This window comes from Lissotriton helveticus, chromosome 2_1 (genome assembly GCF_964261635.1).
Source record: "Lissotriton helveticus chromosome 2_1, aLisHel1.1, whole genome shotgun sequence".
NCBI lineage: Eukaryota > Metazoa > Chordata > Amphibia > Caudata > Salamandridae > Lissotriton > Lissotriton helveticus.
Genome location: NC_136059.1, coordinates 158,494,902 through 158,514,753, shown reverse-complemented (window position 1 = coordinate 158,514,753; position 19,852 = coordinate 158,494,902). Strand labels below are relative to the sequence as shown.

Below are 19,852 nucleotides of genomic sequence, written 5' to 3'. Positions count from 1 at the left end.
CACAGTACTGGTACACCACCCAGCGGCACCCCTCACAGCGTATTAGGCGTCAGTCGGGACAGGAGGGAGAGAGTGACGTCCCCGATGAGCCCTCCCGGCCGGAGCTGCTGAAGGCAATACAGGGGTCCCACTCCGCCCTGGAAAGGCAAATCGAAATAGTGTCCATAGATGTGAACCTTCTGAGGACAGACCTGCGAAAAGTAGCGGATAAGGTCTCAACTGCGAAGGGGAATATCGTCTAGCTGCAGGGAGATGTGGCGTCCCTCAGGAAAACGGTCTTGCAGCTGACTGCCTCAACGGGGGTGCTGGAGCGTAGGGCGGAAGATGCGGAAGGGAGGGCACGCCGCAGTAACATTAGGGTTCTTGGAATTCCGGAACGCTTGGAGATGGGCAATACGGAGCTCTTTCTGGAACACTGGGTCCGTACAACACTCTGCCCCACGGGTCTGTCTGATGTATTTGTATGAGCGCGCCCATAGAGCGTTGGTCCCGCCGCCAAGGCCGGGCGCCCCGCTGCGATCCCTCATCGCTAGGATCCTGAATTACCGGGACAGGGACTGCATCCTGAGAGCGGCTAGGGAAACGGCGAACCTCACTTTTGAAAACGCCAAAGTGTCTATCTACCGGGACTACACCCACCAAGTACAGAAACAGCGGAAAACCTTCCTGGCAGTCAAGCAGAAACTTCGGGAGCTACACCTGCAGTACATGCTGCTTTACCCTGCTAAGCTTAAGGTCATATACCAGGGAAAGGCACATTTCTTTGAAACCCCGAGGAGGTATGGGAGTAGCTGGAGATCAGGGGGGATGCCTTCCCGCCGGGTGAACGGGGGGAGCCAGAAGTACATGGGGGACACGACCAACGAGGAGACGCAATAACAGGTGCAGGCGTTCGTCAGACTCTGCAGAACGCGATGAGAGGCGGCTTGTCACGGTAGGAGACAATGGGGCCCTCCGCCTGGAGTTGTTGGAGTCCGAGGGCCTTCCGGCACCTTCGGTAGATCCCCCTCGGGATGAGATATTGGTCCTGGACACTCTGCAGCCCACCATGGACACTCTCCTGCCTACCACCGACACGATCCCTGAAATGGTGGGGGATTCACTGGCTGTCTCTGTGGCCCTGTCCTGAAGGAAATATCTGGTTGTGCTCTGGTTGGTCCTGCAACGTGAACGTTGGCTGGCATGCCTGGACTCACACACGATGTAGAGTGTTTTCGAGATACTTGGATTGGAAGGAAGGTGCTGTTCCTGGGGGGGTGGGAACTCTAAAAGTTGTATATGTTTCACCCCTGAAGGTTCCAGTCCCAGGTTAACGTCGAGTTAGCTGGTCGTGTCGGGAGCTGGGTGGGAGGAGGGGAGTCTTCCTTTTCGTCTGTTGGGTGGTTCAGCCCTGTTGGGCATATGGGGTGGCTGTGCACGTCCTGGCACCAGCAGGGGAAGGGCATATCGGCATGTTTTGTTGTTGCAAGTATATTGCTCGTGGGAGGTGGGTCGTTGAGGTTTTGGGAGGGATTGTTGAGGTGGAATGTCGCATGCATCGTATGTATCACAGTTCGGGCACGGGGTCGGGGTGGCACCAGGGGTAGAGTTTTGTGGCTGGGTTGGCCACGTCATCAGACATGGGGTATACGTTTTTAAGTTGGAATGTGAGGGGGCTAGGCACATGCACTAAGAGATATAGGGTCCTGTCCTTCCTTCGCAGGCATGGAGTTTCCATTGCGTGCCTCCAGGAGACCCACCTTGCTGACGATGGAGCCCACAAATTGAGGAAAAATGGCGGGGTCAGGTCTTCCACTCTTCATTTTCCACATACGCCCAGGGAGTCCTGGTATGGGTGGCACCCGGGGTCCCGTTTGCTATCCAATATGTGGAGGTGGACATAGACGGAAGATATCTGCTCCTCCGGGCGAAACTAGATGGCAGGGATGTTACCATACTGAATTCATACGCACCTAACATAGATAACCCTGTTTTTTTCCAAACCCTGCAGGAAGTCCTGATTCCCAACCTGAATGCACCGGTACTTTGGTTCGGAGATTTTAACTGTGTCCTTGATCCTGTTCTAGATAGGTTTCCGCCCCGAGCTGGCACAAAACCACGTATGACAGCGAAGCTTAGGGAGGTCATGGGGAATATAGGGGCTCTTGATGTTTGGCGCCTGAGAAACCCGACACAGAAAGTGTACACCTGCTTTTCTCCCACTCACAACACGCATAGTCTCTTGGACAGGATACTAGTGGCGAATGCAGAGTCAAATATGTCCCTTGAGGTTACCAATCAGGCCCGCTTCTTATCTGACCACTCCCCGGTGGCTTGCGTGTTGACTTGGGGGGCTCCGGTTCCCCACCCCTGGACTTGGAGGTTGCCGGCAGATATCCTTCAGGACCCAGTGGGGAAGGGGCATATATAGACCGCTCTTAGCGACTACGTAGACCTCAATTGGGAAGGGGGTGAGCTTACTTTAGCCACTCCGTGGGATGCCCTGAAGGCGGTGCTGAGGGGAGCGTGCATGGGCCTCACTTATGGGGTTCGGAGACAGCTCCACTGGGACTTGCGGGAGGCGGAGGATAGTCTTTTAAACTTGCAAACCCCGACGGACCCTGATGCCTTACAGCGGGAGGAGGAACAGACCGCTCGGTCTCGCATTCATGACATACTAGACGACTTGACAGATACACACAGCGCCTTCACATAGAGGGCGATAAATCGGGCCGCCTGTTGGCCTGGATCCTTCGGCGGGAGCAGACCACGGAGCGGATAGTGGCCCTGCGGGAGCCTACAGGTGGTATGGTCCACTCAGAAGCGGGCATCCTCCGAGTTCTCAAGTCTCACTTACAGCTGGTATATGCCGCGGACCCCACTATCACGAGACCTCTTATCTTCCATACCTTCAGTGGTTGACCCTGCAGTCCCTTCCCAAGGCGGCGCAGGACGAGCTAGATGAAACCCTGACGCTGAGAGAGGTAATGGGCCGCTTGCCGCGAGCTAAGTCCCCGGAGAGTGATGACTTCCCTCCTGAATTTTATCAGGCATTTGAGGGTACACTTTCCCGTCTCTTCTTGCAAGTATTTCTTGAGGCGTTCGAACGCGAGACTCTCCCACTGAGTATGACTCAGGCAGGGGGAAATCTGTATGATCCTGAAACCGGGGAGGATAAGCATGACCCTTCGGCGTATCGTCCAATCACAATGATCAAGACGGACGTGAAGATCTTGACCAAGCTATTAGCCACACGTCTAGCGCCATATATGACCCACCTGGTCCATGCGGACCAGTGCGGGTTAATCCCAGGACGCAACACGGCCATGAACCTGCGGCGGTTGAATCACATGATGCATGAGGTTCGTGCCAGGGAGGAGTAGATATTTCTGGTGTCGGTCGACCTCGCTAAAGCTTTTGATACAGTCGATTAGGGGTATCTACTAGAGGTCCTCCAGGCGGTGGGGCTGGGCCCCAACTTTTGTCGCTGGATTCACATCCTATATATGGCCCCCGAAGCCAGGGGGAGACTCGGAGCGGCACGATCGGAGGAGTGGCGACTGGAACGGGGTACACGCCAGGGGTGTCCCCTCTCACCGTTCCTGTTTGCCCTGGCCATAGAGCCCTTTGCTGTCCGAGTCCGTATGGAAATGGCACAGTGGGGCATTACGGTGGGAGACACATGCAGTGTCATCTCCTTATATGTGGATGACGCCTTGTTTTATTTGACGGCTCCACGGGAGGCACTGCTGATATTGCTGCACCACCTAGATCGGTTCGGCGAGGTATTGGGACTGAAACTTAACCGCGGCACGTCTTTGATCTTACCGCTTGCGGGGTTTGACTCTGTGCCACTGGAAGACTTGCCGGATCTCGGGCTGCGCTGGGAACGGGAGGCATTCCGTTTTCTCGGGATCCAGGTGGCCATGACGGACTCCCAGCTGCTAGTCTGGAATATCGATCGGATACTCATGTCCCTACAGCAATCGGTGTCCTTTTGGAATTCCTTGCCGCTTTTTTTAATGGGACGGCTAGCCGTTGCCAAGATAGTAATGCTTCCCAGGACTCTATATGTCCTCCAGAATTCGCCATGTCCTCTTCCCCCGCGAGTTTTTCGCACTCTCAACATGTTGCTTATGTCCCTGCTTTGGGCGGGCCAGCGCAGCAGGGTAGCCCTTCACACTGTCGATCGTAGCTATGTGGAGGGGGGCCTGGAGGCGCCGCGCTTCGACTTATACTATTATGCGCCACAACTACAGCCTGCGCCCCGGTGGTACGTGGACAGCTGGGAGACGAGCCTCTTGGCGGGCAGGGCGGACGTACAGACACGACAGGTCGCACTGATGCAGGGAAGGGGAGAGGACGACACTCTGCCGTATGTTGTACGCCACACAGCAGGCATCTGGCAGCGCTTTGTGGAGAAGGTTTTGCGGCGGGCGCCCTTCCATAGGTAGCTACCGGTCTGGATACTTGCCCCTTTAGTTGCCATGGAGGAGCACATGTCCTTTCGCAACTGGTGGGAGGGAGGATGTGAGACTCTGGCTGATCTCAACCCCAACGAGTCCTTCCTGACTTATGAGCAAGCGGAGGAGACCATCGGTCTTGGAGGGGGACAGTACCTGCACTACCGGGGACTACAAGATGTGGTACAGGTTACCTGGCCTCAGTTCCCGGATGCACCACCGATGACCCACACCCAAAACATCCTTCTTTCCTGCGGCAGGGGGTGTAGACTAATCTCTCTGCTATATACAACAATGAAACAGGATTCCACTCCACCAGTGCCGCCTTCCTGGGTGGCATGGGAGGCGGATCTCGGTGCTACACTGGAACAGGGGCAGTGGAAGCGAATAGGGTCCCTCACGCTCAAGGTATCGTGCAATGCAAGGTTCAAATTGATACACTTTAATTTCCTGCACCGTACCTATCTGACTCCGATACCGTTGAAGCGTATCTCTGGGAACAGGGGGGACAGCTGCCCCAGATGTAGTGCAGGGGGAGCGGGCTTCCTGCATTTAGCCTTTGATCGGGAGTTTCTGGGCGGGGGTGGTAGAGTGTATAGTCAGCACCACAGGCCTTCAGATAGCAATGAATCCCTTACATTGTTTACTGGCATTGGTTCCTAAGCCCAAGAGAAGGAACCTTTCCTATAAACTATTGCAATTAATATTGGTGCTTGCTAGGCGTAGGGTGGCGATTACTTGGATGGGACAGAGGGCCCCAGAGGTGCCCACCTGGCTTAGAGATGTGAGAGAATGGTCCCTGGCCAAGGAAACTCATATGCAACTTATGCGGAGGGACGAGAAACTGCAGGACGATTTACTCGCCTGGCGATTCATGTGTGCCTCGGGACTGGCGGAGAGGGGGCGATCTTCCCAAAGCGAGTCTGATGGGGCAAGTCACAAATTGTTCTCACCAGAGGGGTCGGGGTCTGATGGGGAGGGGGGAGTGCTAGAGCTTATTCAATACAGGGAGTTGGGCGGGGCTCGGCTGCTTCCTCATGCTGTTATTTATTTGTCTGCTATTCTGTTAATCCCCATGTGTCTTACCTATCCAGGTGATACCTGTGTCCTCAAGTGCCGTAATGAGGTTGCCGAGCTGTGTGCATGTGTTGGAACGATGCCAATTGGGGGGGTTCTTTGTACATGTTACATAACTCAAAAATAAAGTAAAAAAAAAAAAAGTCTCAGTGGTGACATGGTTTTCCAGGGAGCTCAAGGGAGACTTATGCTCAAGGGAGACTTATTCATACCATGTTATTTTTGTGCTATGGATTAGCATTTGGTATTTCCTTAGCACACGGGCAGCAAAAAAATCAGGAATTGGTTCATTGTGAGGTAAAACAAAAAGAGGGTATGACTTGCTGTGGAAATTATTAGTTGCTAGTTGAAGAGTTTGTTACCCGTTATATTGGTTTGTGCTTTCAAATACCCATTTCATGGTCATTCTTCTTCAGAATGACATTGAAACGTGAGTCTAGAAGCAGCTATACTCAAAGAAATGACTCTCTGACGGAACCCCCACAGAGACCGTCGAGATTGGAGCTTGTTAAAAGCACTGTGACCTACTAAAATGGCTACTGCCTAAAAGAAGAGTAGGAGGCTGGCTTACTATTTGGTGCACACTTATTTAAGTGAAGCACCTTGCTCTAACCCAGACAACCCTTATGGTAGTTTTAGTGGCCTTAGACAACCTTAGAAAGTTTACTAAGTGGTAGCTGTATAGAAAGCCTTCAGGTTTAGTCCAGAAGGAGTGTTAAGCAGCCTGTTTTACCAGATCTAATAATAGTGTAGGTTAAACTAAAAAGGACCAAACAGTCTAGTTATAAAAATGTAAATTTATTGCACAATACCCACTAACACATTGGCATATCTCCTACCCGGAGATATCAACATAAACACAAGAATATTTACATTGCAAGAGTGTGATATAATTTTTTATTAGTATTTCATGTACAAAAACAATGCATATAAAATATTTAACAGTATACTAGTCCATATGTGAAATAAATAATAAATTACATTAACTCATTTCAATATACTATGGAAAGGAAAATGTGTAGCATGTTAATTACACTGTCCAATTATTTAAACATTGCATTAGATAAAAGACACTATCTGTAGGTCAACACATTAGCAAGTAAAAAGATAAATCATGAGAGGTAAGTAAACACAATACACATGGGTCTCCAGGGGGAGACCAAACCATACACAAAGAAAGTAGAATGCAGTCTGTCACCAAAGTCGGGATTGGACCGGTAAACTCAAAAGATCCACCTGAGGTAAGTACCCATAGAGGCTGTGTGCAGAGTGGAAAAACAGCTGTGTACTCACTAAAAGTCAATTGTAAAGTCGCGGTTGCAGATTTGAAGAAGGACCCTTCCCAGTGCATCCTGAAGAAACCCCATAGAATACAGAAGGTCGGAGAGTCACCACATTCGTGGATACCCCAGGAACCAGGACACTACAGCAGGGAAGCAGGGTGCATAGGTGTGAAGTGATGTCGGAAACCGCCATAGACCACAATAGAGGATTTCAGTAAAGATGCCACTGGCAAAGACTGTCCAAGAGTCCCGTGCAACCCAAGTGTGGATTCTTACAGATGACAACCTGCAAGCAGAGGGAACAGAGTATATGCTACTAGGAGGTGACCAGGAGGCAGAGGAAGAGCAATGTCCACCGATGACAGAAGATGCATGCAGCTGTGAAGACCAAGCGATGCTGAGGAAGACAGGACTTGTTCACGAGCTGTCCCATGTCGGAAGTCGAGAACCAGGGATCGGTTTCCGGTGGGAGCACCAACAAACCTTGGCAGCAGCAACAGACGTGGAAAAATATGAAGGAGCAACGTTGAGACTAGCAAGGTCAAAGGGACGAACCAAGTGCCAGAGAGTCAGAGCAGGCCCTGAGCAAGCAGCATAGCCCACTGAAGCAGGAGAAGACCCTCGACAGTACCCACAGGCCAAAGGAACAAGAGTGGCAAGAAGACCTTGAGCAGCTCACCAAAGAAGGCGGCCCACTGTGGAGAGGATGCTGTAAGGATGCTGATCTTGGCAGGAAGAGATGCTGGCGGTTGGAGCTTCTTGTAGCCCGAAGATCTCTGGAGTGCAGAACCAACAAGCCTTGGCAACGGCCAGTCAATGTTGTGCACAGGGGTTCTGTTCCAGCAGTTCCGACGAGTGATACTGCACTTAAACTTGCTGAGAGGACAGGCCGGGCCTAGAGGTAGTTGCAGAATCACCTCCTGTGTTGCTGAGCCTTTCAAAGTCTGTGGGACGTCAGGAGCAGCAGACCGGTCAGCTTCTTTTTTGGTGCCTGCAGATGCAGGAGAGTTACTCCTTCATTCCAGGAGATATTACTTTGAGTGTCCTTGATGCCCACAGGTCTGTGGAAGATCATGGAAGAAGCGCAGACACAGATGATGAAGAAGACTTGCAGAACAGCGAGACCGGGAGCAGCAGGAGTCTTCTTTGGAGCAGTCTCGGTTCCACGCAAAGTCCACGTGTCCAGACAGTCTAAGAGTGACGTAGTTTCAGGCTTTAGTCTTGTCCCACAACAAATTTGAGGGCCCACCCACAAATAAGCCTTTTTATACCCTAGAAAAGAGGTTAGGACGACGCAGGTGTCCCTCTCAGAGGAGGGGTTAGACATAGGGAAAGATACTCCCATGTCCTTTGTCCAGTTCACACCAAAGTCAGAGCCAAGGGCTCCCAGAAGTGATTCCAACTGGAGTATGGAAGGAGGGCACCAAATGTGCCCTTCAAAGCAGTCTGGTGGCGCTTGCAAGTGCCTCCACTCCAGCCCAATACACTAAGTCCTGTCTGCGAAATGGTCACACCTCCCTGTGACAGGAAACCTGTTCTTCTACCTTCCCCCTGCTCGAGCTCTACTCAGCAGCAAGAGGGCAGAATCGTGTCTGGGATGAGAAGCAGCATTAGCTTGGAGGTAGTCCCACGAAGGCTGTCAGCGGTAGTACTAGGGGCTTCCTGGAGGTCCCCCCAGTGCATGGAATCATACCTCGGTGTTGGGGTATGATTCCAATATGTTTGATACCAAACATGCCCAGGTTAGGCACAGCCACTACATAATTAGCCATCGCGTAATGACGCATGGCCAGTATATGCATCAAAATGGAGAGTCGATTTAAAATCTAGCACCCTGCCTTCAGGAAACGTTAATCTGTCATAAGGGGTGCTAGCACCAACTTAAACAGCCTGCAATGGCAGGCCTGTAGTCACAGTGTGAGTGTGTGGCACAATGCATGCTGCAGCCCATGGGAGACCCCTGGAGTACCAATGACTTGGGTACCTTAGTACCATATACTAGGGACTTAAAAGGGTACACCAGTAGCCAGTTGTGGAGGCACCAAAGTACTTGCTATCCCAAATTTAGGGAGGGAACACAGTGGCTAGGGTCCTGATTAGCAGGATCCCAGCCAGACTAGTCAAAAAACATACTGACACCAGCAAAAAGTGGCTGTAGCCATGAAAGCAGATCCTACTCTCATACAAGAAGCCTGTGGTGCTTTTGGAGTGCACTGATCCTGAAGTGCTGTTTGTCCTGCTGCTTCTTTCCTGTTGACATAAGGGTGTTGGACAGAGCCTAGCAGGTCAAGAGACTGGGTGGTGTGGGTTTGGTCCTGCAGCTTCTCATCAAATGATCAGTGCTTGAGAGTCTCAAACTGAACATTTACAACTTGAGTCTCTTCCTAAACCTTTCCTACACCTTGGACCAGTGTGACGCAGCTCAGTAGCTTCTGTGATGGATTTGTTCTGACACCTCATCAACTTTCTACGTTCATTATCACCAAATATTGGACTGGCCTGCACCCGGCTAGAGAATTTTAACGCAGGCTCACCAACAGTGTGAGATGACACTGCTTTAACCAATTACCCATTCCTGTTTTAAAAGCTAAATAGAGGCACCCTTTATTCTGTTGTATCTTTTGATCAATAATTTCTCTTAATCCTCCAATTCTGTTTTGCTGAATAATCTTGTTAGTAGTGTTGAACATAAACCTGGTTTGGATGTCCCTATTCATTCTTTTGACTGTACTATTGTGTAGAATGTGACAGATGCCACACACAGTTTCCTTAGATTGTGGTCTACTGGCTCAAGCCACATTAACAAAGCCAGCCAAAGATCCCTTCTGAAAGAGCCAGTTTGTCTTTGCAGAGCCTACAGTCGGGCACAATACAGGCCGCTTTCTGACAGTGATAATTGTGAGTCTGTTGTCACTTCATAGATAACTAGCTAGGGAGGGCATTTTATCTTCGCTTAATTGTTCATGCTCAGAGCATGTCTGTGACTCCTTCCTTTGCTCCGCATGCTTAGGAACCTGGTGGTGCTTTTGTAGGCTTGCCCAGGTTATAATAAAAATTGGCCTCCGCCTCTTCTTCAATAACTCCTTTCATCGCTGATGCTGTAGCACACATGCCACATTTGTGTACACCCTTCTTGAAGACCAGCTATGAGGCCAGCTGCTTACACATACTTTGCGGTAACCATGGAACCAGAGTTATTAACCCCCTTCGTTGCTGCAGTCTCAAAGCTGTGTCTGGCTCAGATATATTTCTAATTTGATGGACACATAAAGAGATTGCTTAACCTCTCTACCATAGCTGAAATATGGCCTGCCTGTAAGTGAGAAATGGATGTCCTTAATAAGCTTGCTCTCTTTGGCACCCCCTTGATGTTCTAGGAGTGGAGAGAAGTGGGTGTGTTCATATGCTAAATGTGTGTGATCTGAGTCACAGTGGAATATGGGTGAGGAGAAACCAGGAACTCCTGCACGCAGCACTTACCTGTGGTGACTAGAGACGCAAATGAAACTAGACCTGGGAAAGGATGTTACAATGTTACTTGTGAAGGTATATGTCCTAATCAAGTTTATTTAGGTGCGAGCAGACATGCGAAGGTATATGTCATAATCAAGTTTATTCTGATGGATACATCTGCCAGTCAATTCCTCACCTTGTGAATATCCCCTGCGCCAGCAGCATTCGGAAATTTTTGTAGTTCTCCACGCCAAAGAGGACGACGTCACAGAAGCCCGCCTTCGCTCGCGACTCCACTGGAGCCATAAGAGAGCCTCGTTGGCGTGATGACGTCAGTTCCCTTTTTTCCGCGCCGTCAACGCTAACGGTTTTTCTAGGACTCTCCGTGATTACAATTGTTACTTTGTGTTCCTGGCTGTGTTCCTGTGCTGCTTCTTCTTTACTTTTAAGGATGTTGTCGAGGAAGTCCGGGTTCAAGCCTGGCAGGGAGTGCGGAGGGCATATGTCCATTACTGATCCACACAAGGACTGTGTTTGATGTTTATCGTCAGACCACGACGTCGAGGGATGTGCTTGCTGCAGGAAAATGAACCCGAAGGCATGGAAAGAGAGGGAAGCAAAGCTCTTCATGGCGAAGATGAGAACGGAAAAAAAAGGTAGGAGAAGGTCGAGGTTGCGCTCCAGGTCGAGGTCGGGCTCGAAGTCGAATGCCGGGGCATGCTTTGAGAGCTAAGAAGCACAAGAAGAAGAGGAGGCATTCATCAAGACACCATTCTGATAAGGAAGCAGCACCGAAGTCGACCTCTCCATCTCGGCGACGCCGTAAGGACTTTGTGTCTCCTTCTCCCTCGAATCCAGCTACTCCTGGAAAATCGGCTTTGCCTGCAGCTTCTCCACCTCGATCTCTGACACCGTTTCCCTCACCGACTTCGGTTCATTCTCCGGTTCCAAAAGAAGAGATTCCTGTGCCGGAGGAGCAGGCAACTCCATTGGTTCTGCTGTTGGCGCCGGCTGGCCCGAGAACTGTAACGCCTGCCTCAGTTTCAGTCCCCGGGACCTATCCTTCTTTCCCAGGTCCGGGTCAAGATCCTTCGCATTATCTCAATGCTATGTACGGAGTCTTCAACAGGGCAATGTACCCCTGTGGTGCAACTTCGGGTCCCAAGGGTCCATTAGCTTTTAATTTGGGGATTTCTCAGGCTTATGCCTAGGCCCCTTTCAAGCCTTTTCTTCAGTGGCGCCGTCTTGGCATTTCCCAACGCCGAGGACATCGACGCCACTTCCATCTTCTCTTCCATCAAATCCGGAGGAGTCGGTCTTGGCTCCATTGACTCCTGCACCTAGAATAAGATCTAGGAGAGAAGCCCAGAGGCTTATAGAAGAACAGAGGTATCAATTGGAGGAGATGGAGGAAGGTGAGGTTCAGGACTCAGATGAATATTTTGCTGAGTTAAGGGAAGCAAGTGGCTTCATATCTCTCTAGCGCGGGAGCTTTCACCTGCATCTGATACTCCTTCCAAGTTCCATATCACACAGTGATCAAAAAGGCAGCAGAACTTTTGGATCTTCAACTTCCCACTACTGAGTTTAAGTCGAACATTTTAACAGAAGTTCTTCATTCACCTTCTTCTGTAATTGAAGCTCTACTGCCATTCAATGAGGCAATCACTAACCCTGTGATGGAAGTTTGGCACAAACCTTTTTCAGCTCCTGCAGTTTCCAAAACTATTGCTCGGAGATACATGGTGGCTCCATGGGATCCTGACTTTTTATCTTCCCATCCTTCGCCTTGTTGTTAAGGCTGCCTGTTCAAAAAGATCTTCAGGTGCATTTCCTCAAGTCCCGGTGGACAGAGAGTCTAAGACACTTGACCAATCTGCCAAGAAAGTATTCTCTATGCCAAGCATGGCACTAAAGTCAACTAATGCCACCTGTCTTATGGGTAGATATATCCATGCTTTAATGGATTCGGCTAAACAGCTCGCACCTAAGTTGTCCGAGGAGGATAGAAAGAATTTTGAGGAAGTGTTACATGATACTCAGGCGGCTGCACGTCCGGTGATACAAAGTGGGTTAGACACTGCTGACTCTGTAGCTAGAATCATGGGATCTTCTGTGACTACAAGAAGGAGTGCATGGCTGAAGTCCTCGGAGTTCTCGGCTGATGTTCAAGCTACGCTTTTAGTCCTACCGTTTGATGATTCAGGACTTTTTGGGAAAAAGGCGGATGCTGCTCTAGAGAGATTTAAGGACAACAAAGCAATAGCCAAATCTCTTGGTCTTCAAAGTCAAACTAGAGGCTCGTCCTTCAGGAGATACAGAGGATTTGAGAGGTCGTCCTTTCGGACATATAGACAACCTCAACAGCAGCAGCAAAACACCTTGTACAAATTCTACAGGGGAAAAAACAGAGGTCACCCATGAGGCCGTCAGCCCTCCTCCTCCTCTTCCTCTACCTCCCCCCCTCTTACCACAGCAAAGCAGCCTTAGATCCACCATTCTGGATCATGTTGGACCTGTGGGGGGGTTGGCTTACTCACTTTCTGCAAGATTAGGAATCGGTCACTACAAACCTTTGGGTTCTCAAACTTGTGGAAAATGATTATGCCCTTCCCTTTCGGGAATTCCCTCCAAATTACCCTCCTTGCCAAGGGGCTTCCTCAGAGGACCACCTTCTTCTCCTGCAGGAGGAAGTCTTAACCTTATTGAAAAAAGGTGCGATAGAGGTGGTCCCAGAGCGGGAGAGGTGTCAGGGATTCTACTTCCTGTATTTCCTATACCCAAGAAGGATGGCAGGTTACGTCCAATCCTGGATCTCAGGATCTTGAACCTTTTTTTCTGAAGCAGGAAAAGTTAAAGATGCTCACCCTTACGCAGGTTCTAAAGGCGCTGCAGCAAGAGGACTGGATGGTGTCAATCGACTTGCAGGACGCGTATTTTCATATCCCGATCCTGAAGTCGCACAGGAAGTATCTTCATTTCACAGGGCTTGCAGCATTATCAGTTTGCGGTGCTCCCGTTTGGACTTACTACTGCACCTCGAGTCTTCACCAAGGTGAAGGCAGTGGTGGCAGCCCATCTCAGAAGATCAGGAATTCCAGTTTTCCCCTATCTGGACGACTGGCTTCTCAAAGCAGAGTCGCCAGAGAAGGTGCTTCATCATCTGCAGGTGACAACTCAGCTATTGTACAAATTGGATTTTTCGATAAATGTGCCCAAGTCTCACCTAGTGCCCTCACAGCGCAACCTGTTCATAGGGGCGGCTCTGGACACTACTGTCTGTCGAGCATTCCCTCCTCCACAAAGGATTCTGGATATTCAGGAAATGATTCCCTTGTTTTACAATAGAGCGGTTGTTCCAGTCCTGAAGGTCCTTCACCTGCTCGGTCTGTTTGCTTCCTGCATTCGGTTGGTCAACCATGCACGCTGGCACATGAGGGCACTCCAGTGGTGCCTCCGCAGGCAGTGGTATCAGCACAACGGGGATCTCAAGGAGTCTGTGAGGATCTCCAGAGAAGCTGCGGCGGATCTGTCTTGGTGAAGCGTGGAAGACAATCTGTCTCAGGCAAAGCCCTTCCATCTACCTCCATCGTTTGCCACAGTGATAACGGATGCATCCACTCTAGGGTGGGGTGCTCATCTGGGGGATCTGGAGATCAAGGGTCTTTGGTTTCCAGAGCAAAGGTTGCTTCACATCAACCTTCTGGAGTTACGGGCGATACGTTTGGCGCTCAAGGCCTTCCTTCCTTCCCTTCGCGGTCAGTCGGTTCAAGTCCTAACGGACAACACTACCGCGATGTGGTATGTCAACAAACAGGGAGGAGTAGGGTTGCGTTGTCTTTGCAGAGAGGCTCTGCGTCTCTGGTCCTGGGTTCAGGACCATCAGATTTGTCTTTTGGCAAATCATCTGGCCGGAGTTCTGAACGTGCGTGCAGACAGTCTCAGTCGGCAGTTCTCAGCCGACCACGAGTGGATGCTTCATCCAGACGTGGTTCGTCATGTCTTTCGGACGTGGGGAACTCCTCAGGTGGACCTGTTTGCCACTCTTCCGATCTTCCGATGGATCCCGACCGAAACCAGGAAGACGGTCACCCAGGCACTCGTCACCAGCCGACTGGACTACGGAAACACCCTCCACGCTTGGAACCACAGCCAAGCTACAGAAAAGACTCCAACGCATCCAGAACGCCTCCGCCCGACTCATCCTGGACATCCCCCGACGCAGCCACATCTCCGGCCACCTGAGGGACCTGCACTGGCTCCCCGTCAACAAGAGGATCACGGTCAGGCTCCTCACCCATGCACACAAGTCTCTCCACGACCTGGGCCCCAAGTACCTCAACGACCGCCTGACATTCTACACGCCCACCCGCCAGCTACGATCTACTAGCCTCGCCCTCGCCGTCGTGCCACGCATCCGAAGAGCCACCGCCGGAGGCAGATCCTTCTCCTACCTGGCGGCCAAGACATGGAACTCCCTCCCCATCCACCTTCGGCTGACCCAGGACCATCTCGCCTTTAGGAGACAACTCAAGACCTGGCTGTTCGAGCAGTAACGGACCCCCTCCCCCAAGCGCCTTGAGACCCTTCCGGGTGAGTAGCGCGCTATACAAGTGATATGATTGATTGATTGATTGACTCACGAGAACATTCACTGCCCGTCATTCTGCAGTCTCCAGTATCCGATGCTCAGAGCTTTGGGGGACACGTTTCAGTTGAGTTTGGGCTCACAACTTCTTTAAGAGTTTCCACCCATACCCTTGATTCCTCTGGTTCTGAGGAAGATTTGCCAAGACTGGGCCCAAGTCATATTGATCGCCCCAGATTGGCCAAGAAGGGTGTGGTACACAGATCTTCTCCACCTCTCCTCGGGCCCTTCGCTCAGTCTCCCTCACAGGGCAGACCTCCTCTTGCAGTCGCAGGGGCAGGTTCTACACCCCCACCTCCAGAGCTTACACCTTCATGCCTGGAGATTGAATGGGGCAATCTGAATTCTTTCTCTCTCTCCTGCCTGACATGGTGGATGTGATTCTTTCGGCCAGACGACACTCCACCAAAACTATTTATTCCTATAGGTTGTCCAAATTTGTCTCATGGTGTGGGGAGAAGTCTATTGACCCCTTAAGGGTTCGTTTATCCAACATCCTTCAGTTTGCTCTTTCTTTAGCCCAGCTGGGTTTTGCAGTGGCTACTGTGAAGGGCTATTTATCGGCTTTGTCAGCGGTCCTTGTTTAAGTCGCCTATTGTGTTACGATTTATTAAGGGCCTTACCAACAAATATCCGCCCACTCCATTTATTGTGCCTCAATGGGACTTAAATCTTGTCTTAACCTACTTGATGGGTTCTCCTTTTGAGCCTTTACATAAGTGTCCCTTGAGACTATTGTCTTTGAAAACTGTATTTCTTGTTGCCATTGCCTCGGCAAGGAGGGTAAGTGAGCTTCAAGCTCGGAGTTCAAAACCCCTATTCTTGACTATTCATGCTGATAGAATGGTTCTCAGGACCAGGGCTGCTTTTCTGCCTAAGGTGGTAACTCCCTCCCATCTGGGGCAAACCATCCAAGGAAGAGGAGCGGCTTCACCGTCTGGACCCTAAGAGGGCGGTGAGTTTTTACCTCGATAGGACTAAAGACTATTGTGTGGATAACCAGCTCTTTGTGGGTTTTGCTGGCTGCAGGAAAGGCAGAGCGGTGCACAAGCGCACCCTTTCAAGATGGTTTATCTTGTGCATCAAGATTTGTTACTCTTTGGCCGGTAAGGAACCTCCAGAGGGTATTAAAGCTCACTCTACTAGAGCAAAGTCTTCAACCTCTGCTTTGTCTAGAGATGGTCCTGTAGAGGACATTTGTAGAGCGGCAACTTGGGCCTCCCTCCACACCTTAACGAAGCATTACTGCTTCGATTCCGAGGTGAAGAGGGATGGTCACTTTGCGTGTTCTGTCCTACAGGACTTTTTGGTATAGAAGGGTGGGCACCCTCCTCCGGGAGTGGGGACTGCTGTGGGACTCTGTTCACAAGGTGAGGAATCCACTGGCAGATGTGTCCATCAGAAGAACAAGTTACTTACCTTCGGTAACACTTTTTCTGGTGGATACAGTATCTGCCTGTGGATTCCTCACTGGCCCACCCGCCTCTTTGTTGTACACCCTTGTTTACTTACATTGTTGATATTGTTTAATTGTACTTTCAATTGAAGTGCTTTTCTGAATTATTTTTACACTGTGTGTATTGTTTCAAATCCTGTGTACTATGTATACTGTACATATTGGTGTCGGTCCGTCCGCGTGCCTCGAAGGCACAGAAAAAAAGGGCGGAACTGACGTCATCACACCTATGAGGCTCTCTTATGGCTCCAGTGATGTCAGTGGATTCGCGAGCGAAGCCGGGCTTCTGTGATGTCGTCCTCGTCGGCTTGGAGAGCGACAAAAATTTCCGAATGCTGCTGGCGCAGGGGATATTCACAAGATGAGGAATCCACAGGCAGATACTGTATCCACCAGAAAAAGCATTACCGAAGGTAAGTAACTTGTTCTTTAGGTTGAGCAGATGTATGAAGGTGTATATCCTAATCAAGTTTATTTAGATGCGAGCAGACGTGTGAAGGTATATGTCCTAATCAAGTTTATTTAGATGCAAGCAGACGTGTGAAGGTGTATGTCCTAATCAAGTTTATTTAGGTGCCAGCAGACGTGTGAAGGTATACGTCGTAACCAAGTTTATTTAGGTGTGAGCAGACATGTGACGGTATATGTCCTAATCAAGTTTATTTAGGTGTGAGCAGACGTGTGAAAATGTATATCCTAATCAAGTTTATTTAGGTTTGAGCAGACATGTGAAGGTATATGTCCTAATCTAGTTTATTTAGGTGTAAGCAGACATCTGAAGGTATATGTCCTAGGCTAGTTTATTTAGGGTCGAGCAGACGTGTGATGGTGTATGTCCTAATCAAGTTTATTTAGGTCGCGCAGACGTGTGAAGGTGTATGTCCTAATCAAGTTTATTTAGGTGCGAGCAGACATGTGAAGGTATATGTCCTAATCAAGTTTATTTAGGTGCAAGCAGACGTGTGTAGGTGTATGGCCTAATCAAGTTTATTTATGTGTGAGCAGATGAGTGAAGGTATATTTCCTAATCTACTTTATTTAGGTGCGTACAGACATGTGAAGTTATATGTCCTAATCCTAATAGGTGCGAGCAGACGTGTGAAGGTATATGTCCTAATCAAGTTTATTTTGGTATGAGCAGACTTGTGAAGGTGTATGTCCTAATCAAGTTTATTTAGGTGCGAGCAGACGTGTAACTGTCTATGTCCTAATATAGTTCATTTAGGTCTGAGCAGACGTGTGAAGGGGTATGTCCTGATGGACTTTATTTAGCCATGTGAAGGTCTGAGGTAGGTTACATATATATGTTCAGTCTGACTGTAGGTGCTATGATGGCTTATGGACTAGGTCAAATCTGCCTGTGTAAGCAGAATTTGCAAACAAATGAATCTGAATTATTTTGTATATGGTTATATTCCTTTAAGGTATTTTTATAGCATGCATTAAGGCTGAGCACATTGGTGTTCAGAATGCTTGGTGATCTCTATGTGAACCAATGTTATGAATATTTGTTTAGTATAAACCTAGCTCACATGTAGCCAAGCTTAAACATGGGCAGCAGTCCTGAGAGATGAGGATTGTTATAGAGACAAAATCTTTGTGATTGGTGATACCTATATTGGAGAAAGATGGTGTTTGCTGAAGAGACGAGTCACTTGTTGTATATTCACGTAGTGCAGCACACATCGTTTAAATAACCTTTATACTCTTACTTCTCCTTTTTAACCACTCATAGGCTGAACATGTTAAAAATAAGCTGTAAAACCGCTGGCTGATAAAATCCCATGGGATGAGTTACCTGTGGGATTAATCTCTTTGAAGTAAGGACAGAGTTTTAACTTACTTTGAAAGCAATGACTAGCTGTGGAAGATGAGCAGCACCATGATGTATTTCATGGTGCGTGTGTAGTGTACTACAGTAGCTTGCACTGGTGATGGTTGGTGTAACTGTTCAGATTCCACTGGGCCATAAGCAGTAAGTCAGTGATAAACAGGGGGAATCTACTGGATTTGGGGGTTTTGCTCAAGTTTAGATGTCTCCTTTGAGAATTCATTCCCCCAACAAAACTAGTCTTGAAGCATTCTCTGTGTGTGTCAAAAAAAAGACAGCATTTCTCTTAGGCTTGCACTGTAAACAATATAGCTGAATCCCCTAGAGCACCACAGTTACAGCAAAATAAAGGCTAAATAAAAAAATATATCTTATAGCTATTGTACATTCTAATTGTTTTTCAGAAAAAAGAACTGACAAGTCGGCCGTATCTGGGGCTATTCGCCTACAGATAAACGTGGAGATAAAGGGAGAGGAAAAGGTGGCTCCCTACCATATCCAGTACACCTGCCTTCATGAGGTAAGATATGCAAGCAAACTTCTAAAGTAGTCCTAACTCCACTGCTTTCATTCTGATAATCTGTCCCCCCTGTGATGCCGCCTCCGTCTCCAGGCCTTGCTGAATGAGAAACCGTAGTGAAGCTCATATGCATGGTATATTTCTGCTAAGGGCGTTGATATCAAACTTGCAACATTGCAATGTAGCCCTTAAACCGGCTTGCAGGCCTATATCTGCTCATGTATCTTATATTTTCTTTCTTTTTTATATTTCTTTCTTTTTTATAACAAACTTTGAGTTTTAGCTAGCGAAGTAGGCTAATATGAACACAGCACGCACAGAGGTCAGTACAAAATATGGTATATTCGCCATGCAGGGCGTAGGCATCTCGCAAAGATATAGTACACAGGAGAATGACCACAGAGGCCACTTCATGAGTGATTAAGCCAGCTGGACCAGCCATTTTCCCCACACCAGCCCATGCTTCTGGGGTCAGCCGTGGGCCTCGAACACCACTCGCTCCTGCTGCACACACCAGTCAACTTCCCTCCTCCATTTTGACAGGATGGGGTGCTCGGAAGACAACAAAGAAGGGCCATACCTCAGAATGGCCACTCTGTCCTCCTACCCCTAGAGCCCTCGATCACCCCCATGAGAATCAATATAGGGAAGAGGGGGACCTCCCATCTCAGTCCCCCATACAGTTCTTGAATCACCGTGGTCCAGTATTGGAGTATTGCCATACATGACCATACTCTGTAGTAGAAGTCCGCAGGGTCAACTCAGGATCGAGGGCAAGCAGGAGTGGGACTTAGGCCAGCTCGGCACTAGAGATAGTAAGTTTAAACAAGTCGAAGTTTTGCGGGGATTCTGCACATACACAGAAATATGCGTAGGAAAAAAGGACCTCGTCTGTAGGGGCTAAGCCTTTCTGCCGCCTCAGTACCCAAAATCCCAGAACCGACTAGCTATAGTCTCTCATTCGTTCTCCTACATAAACACGAACCTACAAATGATTAGACAACCCAGAACACACCACTCCTGACTCTCTCAGGAATCGCGGTGGCCATATGGTTATCCCGCACACGCCATACGGTTATCCCGAGAACAGGCCTGATAATGGGCCACTAAGGAACCCATTAACAGATCATAATTCGGGTCAG

At 49.3% G+C, this 19,852-nt stretch overlaps 1 protein-coding gene across 7 annotated transcripts in view; it reads left to right on the top strand.

The window, feature by feature from the left end:
- Positions 1-19,852, top strand: part of UNC13B (unc-13 homolog B) — a 3,555,093-nt gene that overhangs the window by 2,191,128 nt on the left and 1,344,113 nt on the right. For all 7 annotated transcript variants that reach the window (XM_078674667.1, XM_078674666.1, XM_078674664.1 and 4 more), the window contains one exon: positions 18,595-18,710. In XM_078674667.1, the coding sequence (XP_078530793.1) occupies positions 18,595-18,710 (116 nt within the window). The remainder of the gene's footprint in view (positions 1-18,594; positions 18,711-19,852) is intronic.